General features: G+C 40.2%; 1 protein-coding gene across 1 annotated transcript; it reads right to left on the reverse strand.

Moving 5' to 3' along the window:
• Positions 1–2,872: 2,872 nt before the first annotated feature.
• Positions 2,873–5,373, reverse strand: LOC142374478 (microfibril-associated glycoprotein 4-like). Its single transcript, XM_075458204.1, has 3 exons — positions 5,220–5,373; positions 4,472–4,639; positions 2,873–3,332 (listed from the first exon to the last, which is right to left on the reverse strand). The coding sequence occupies exons 1-3, from the start codon at positions 5,371–5,373 to the stop codon at positions 3,079–3,081; spliced, it is 576 nt and encodes a 191-aa protein (XP_075314319.1). The 3' UTR covers positions 2,873–3,078.
• Between the last annotated feature and the right edge of the window lie 79 nt (positions 5,374–5,452).

Raw genomic sequence — 5,452 nt, forward strand, 5'->3', positions numbered from 1 at the left:
GTGTGTTGCATTATACCCATTCTGAGAAGGTGTTTGCTGCAAGTGATGTTCAAACGAACAGTGGAAGGAATCAGGAGGCAGATGACCATGCGAGACCAGGTCTGAGGACCAACGCATGGGAAGAGCGGGTCAACGAATGAAGGTTATCAACGGACGGCTCACAAGTTTCTTTCCTCGAGGGTGGAACCAAGGTTAGTCTAATAGGGAGAAGAGATGCTGAAGATCTCTTTGTTTGGGAGTGAAGTACTGGCGACCTCTCCTCCCAGAGTTAGCTTAGCATTTCCAGACCCAGCTGGACGGATGTTCGGCCAGAAGCAGACGACACCAGAGTAGAGGAGATGGGACGGGACTGGAGGAGCTGCATCACATTGCATTTTATTACTATTGTTGTGTGATAATCCATAATTTTATGTATTGTACTTGATACAAAACGGTGATTAACTGATTTGAAGGTGATGTGTTCAGTCTATGTGTATTATCAATCAAAACTGATCACTGATATGTCCATTGCCAATTGTGTCAGTCAACTGTTCGGAGTGCGACCTTGGTAAAGTGGTCGGTCGCCAGTGGGGGGGGCCGTAGGTGAATTTTCCCAAGATAAGAACATGAGTTACGAAAGTTACGAAAGTAGCAGCCGGTGGGTTTTTCGCACCTATGCACTGCGAACAGTGGACAAGTGTGATGGCAATGTAAAACTTATAGTGGTGTTGAAATCAATATTGTGTAATTTAATTTAATCATTTAATGTGATTCGAGTACACATATATATATTCCTTTTCATTTATTCAAAATGGTCCCGTTGATTGATATTGTAGAATTATTAGGATAATTTAGTGTTGATTATGTTAATTAATTCTTAATTAACTATGTGGGATGATTTTCTTTCATTTTAGATTATTTCTTTATTAAATCACTGATAAGTGATTTCAGGGGGGACTATGTGGGAGAAGGATGTCATGACATGCTCATGACTTCTGGCCTAGTTACATCCTGGGCCTTGTTGACTGGTTCAGAATATTGTTGATAGTTAGAATGAGCGTGTTTATGATAAACTGCGAAAGCTAGGCGCCTCCAGAGAGGGCCACGTACACTTGTTATGATAAAACGGTATAAAAGGGTGTCACCAAATGAGCTCGTCGGACATTTTGTACATTCTGTATGCACATTTGCTGTGACGGTTTGTTCAATAAACTCCCCAATGGACGGCTGACCAACGCGGGATTCGACTCTAATTTCTCCACAACACTGCTGATATGGGATGTTATACAGCTTCATGTCAAAAGAGGCGAACTATCCCTTTAACATCGATGTGGCCGATGATGTTGTTTAGTTTGGGAGTGATGCCTTCAGTGGATGGGATTCTGTTGAGTCAGCACAGTTCAGGACTTATGGGGCAAATGGGAGAGGAAAGAGGAAGTTTTTTCTTTCCACTCGGCTCAGCACGGGGGATTGAAGACTAAAGAGGTTTAAACACCTTTAGAGATCAGACTGTAAACTGTCTGCTTAGTGTTTAAGGAAGACACAGAGAAGTGTGAATACAGGGAGTCCTGATGGCGTAAATGTGATAAAGTCTCATGTTTGCTTCCCATTTATTGTCAGCGTACGACAGAGAATCAGAATTCCAACAAACCCGTTGAAACCAATTGGTTCGACTTAAAAAAAGCAGCTGTTGGAACCCACATTCAACATGTGAATTTTGTTCAGATTAAGACTCTTTATTTATCCCAAAAGGCCTTTAATTTGTACAATCTAATCCATCCATATAAAAAGAAAGAAAAATAGAACAAACATTAACAACCCAACATTGACAACAATGACTCGCCACTAACTTAAACAGGATAATATGGATAGAAAAGTCAGATATCTGACAGCAGGAATAAATAAGCTTGCACAGGGATTCGTTCTCCATGTTGGCGCACATCATCACCAGTCAGAGGTCATAACCACACGGTTCTTACAAAGAACATGCTCAGGTTGACACGTTCTTCTTCTGCCCTTTGGATCACAGTTCAGCTAAATGAACAAACTTTAGCGGGACATACCCTGACATTGCTATTTAAAACGCTTTGTCCTTCACACAGGCCTGTGGAAGAAGAAGACAGCTTATTTTGGTCGTAACTCCTCTCAGTTCCTTGGTTACCCGGGGTTTGTTATTTGGGTAAATAACAAATAATAAAATTGTCTTTTCTAAATTATCTTTGTTTCCTAAATTGTCTTTTTCTAAATTGTCTTTGTTTCCTAAATTGTCTTTGTTTCCTAAATTGTCTTTGTTTTCTAAATTGTATTTGTTTCCTAAATTGTCTTTGTTTTCTAAATTGTCTTTGTTTCCTAAATTGTCTTTGTTTCCTAAATGGTCTTTTTCTAATTTGTCTTTGTTTCTAAATTGTCTTTGTTTTCTAAATTGTCTTTGTTTCCTAAATTGTCTGTTTCCTAAATTGTCTTTTTCTAATTTGTCTTTGTTTCTAAATTGTCTTTGTTTTCTAAATTGTCTTTGTTTCCTAAATTGTATTTGTTTCCTAAATTGTCTTTGTTTCCTAAGTTGTCTTTGTTTCCTAAATTGTCTTTGTTTTCTAAATTGTATTTGTTTCCTAAATTGTATTTGTTTCCTAAATTGTCTTTGTTTTCTAAATTGTCTTTGTTTCCTAAATTGTCTTTTTCTAAATTGTCTTTGTTTTCTAAATTGTCTTTGTTTCCTAAATTGTCTTTGTTTCCTAAATTGTCTTTGTTTCCTAAATTGTCTTTTTCTAATTTGTCTTTGTTTCTAATTTGTCTTTGTTTCCTAAGTTGTCTTTGTTTCCTAAGTTGTCTTTGTTTCCTAAGTTGTCTTTGTTTCCTAAACTGTCTTTGTTTCCTAAGTTGTCTTTGTTTCCTAAGTTGTCTTTGTTTCCTAAACTGTCTTCTAAGTTAACTCCTCTCAGTTCCTTGGATACCCGGGGTTTGTTATTTGGGTAAATAACCACCTTTCTGGTTGGAATAACTGATAAAACACAGCATTGGTCATTCAAAATGTAAATGTTCGATCTGAATATCTTAAAAAGATAGAGATGTGACGTTCTTCTGTTGGTTTGTTCTGCAGATTTACTGCACCGGACGGATCTTCATGCTGATGGTCTTCAGGGAGTAGCCAGAGCCCTTCCAGCTGGACCAACTCACTCCAACAGCATAGAGGGTAGCATCAGCGCCCCAACGATAAACCCCGTTGGGGTTTGCAGAGTGACACTTCTCATACCAGAAGGCCCCCAGAAATGACCTGGCACAGTGTGTCGCCCAGACGTCCTGGTCTTTGTCCAAAGTGGAGAATTTCATTCCATTGTGACCACTCAGAGAGTCTCCTGCAGAAAGTGAACAGAATGATCAGGACATCGATAAAAACTATTCATAGTTATCTGAACATTTATTTAACGACACCTTACTGACACATTCTGATCCTCTGAGTCTTCACCTGTCCAAGGTTTTCAGTATCAGTAACTACACTGGAAAAAATCTAAATCTTGCCAAGTATAATTGTCTCATTGAGTATCTCATTACACTTAATATCAGACATAACTGCCTAACAAGCACCATTTCAGCCAGATATAGGGACTTGTTTTAATACAATACATCTGGAATATCTTATGTGAAAAAGTCTTGAAAACATCTGGTTTTGAGTCACATTTTACATGAAACAAGCTTTTTTCATTTGAAGAGGTTTTTTTTTTAGCTAATTTCAACATCACTTTTAACTCAAAAGTCCCAAATATCACATTTTATTTCAAGAAATCTGGACAAGCCGATTTTCACTAGTTCCATTGGCAGATTTTTTTGCTTATTTCAAACAAAAACGTCTTTTATTTGTTGTTTTTTTACTTATTTTTGGAGGGGCATTTTTTACAGAAACGATTCACCAAGTAACTTTAATAACTTTAATAAATGCATTATTTTGCACCTGAGCAACTTGCTCCGTCGTGGGGGTAATTGCTCACATACTTGCTTTTGTTCTACGCCTATTACCAGAAGATTCCCGTCGGGGGCACATCAGATGACTCTGACATCATCGTCGTCCTCACTCCATTTTCCTCCGTGCACGGATGTATTCAAAATCGGTCTTATCGCTCAGTAGCTATGTTGACCGGGGCGTTAGTCGCTGCGGTGGCAAAAGGTAATTGCAGACTTTTCTCCAAGTTTGTCTTCAAAACTTCCCAACATTTTTACCGTTGCCGATCCTTTGATCCTTCATCCAGTCAAAGTTGGCCTTACACTGCCCCCTACTGGTCACCTTGTGAGGGCTTAGCAGTCATTTCTGAGGACATGCACTGACGTCCCAAACATATGAGCGGTAACCGTGGTAACCATGGTAACCGTGGTAAACACATGTATCTGTCGGGAAAAGTATTTATGGCCTAAGAGGACTGGGACTTGTTTGTTTGTTTCTCTCTCTCCACCATATGGAGGCATCTCTGGCTGTGGACCTTCTTGTTTATCTGTTACCCACCTGCTCCTCCATCAGTGAATCCAGACACATGCAGTCTGTATCCGTCAGATTCTGAGTCGATGGAAAACGAGGAGTAACGAGCAAACGCCTTGTTTCCCTCGAAGTCCTCCATGTCCACCAGCAGCTCGTACTTTTTCCTCTGAGTGAGGTGGAAGAGACTCTCCAGACCTGAAAACATACAGAAACTGATGTCTCAGGGCTCTCTGCGTCCTCATCCTGCCATCGTCATCATCATCATCATCATCATCATCATTATCTTTATGTGAAAAGATGAACTGAAAGGAGTCTCCTGCTGGTCTCCTGGTCAGCACAGCTCCAACACATTTCAGACATTTGACAAATACAAAATAATAATACAAAGTTAGCATCAGATTAAATATGAATCCGTCATGAAATCAAAAGGTAAACATCTCAAGTGATGAAATGAGAAGACAGAAAGAATCAGTGAAAATGTGTAAATCTAAATTCAAACATTTTGATCTTGACTATTGGTGTAAGAAATGATTAGCAGTGGTCCCAGGACCAAACCCTGCGGAACACCTTCAGTCACATCAAGAAGCTCAGAAATGGAAGCTTTTCCTGCTCAGGTCTGCCTGGCAGGTAGTTTTTAAACCAGTGCGGCCTGAGAGCCCAACACTGAGAGGCTTCAGTGGTCCGATCACGATCCTCCGTGTGGAAAGCTTTGGGTAGATCAATGTCCATGATCCATCAGAGTGTGATGCTGGTTCTTTATGAACTGGAGTCTCACCGAGCCAGTACTCCCCAGCAGCGTTCCCAAAGCCCGTCTTGTACTGATCCCAGGGCCTGTAGAAGTTCACCGAGCCGTCCATCCTCCTCTGGAACACCTGGGGGGGCGTGAAGATGGTTAACCAGCTGAACACGGCAGATATCTGACAGCTCATGTTTTGTTAACAAGTTCAAATGCTCACCGTCCACTGTCCTTTTAATGTGTCAACGTCACAGAACACCTGCACACACAGA

This window comes from Odontesthes bonariensis, chromosome 23 (assembly GCF_027942865.1).
Source record: "Odontesthes bonariensis isolate fOdoBon6 chromosome 23, fOdoBon6.hap1, whole genome shotgun sequence".
Lineage (NCBI taxonomy): Eukaryota > Metazoa > Chordata > Actinopteri > Atheriniformes > Atherinopsidae > Odontesthes > Odontesthes bonariensis.

Coding starts and splice junctions, on each gene's coding strand:
- LOC142374478 (XM_075458204.1), bottom strand. CDS start 5,373: ATGAGCTGTCAGATATCTGCCGTGTTCAGCTGGTTAACCATCTTCACG. Junction 4,640..5,219: donor TGCTGGGGAGTACTGGCTCG/GTGAGACTCCAG, acceptor GTATGTTTTCAG/GTCTGGAGAGTCTCTTCCAC. Junction 3,333..4,471: donor ATTCACTGATGGAGGAGCAG/GTGGGTAACAGA, acceptor CACTTTCTGCAG/GAGACTCTCTGAGTGGTCAC.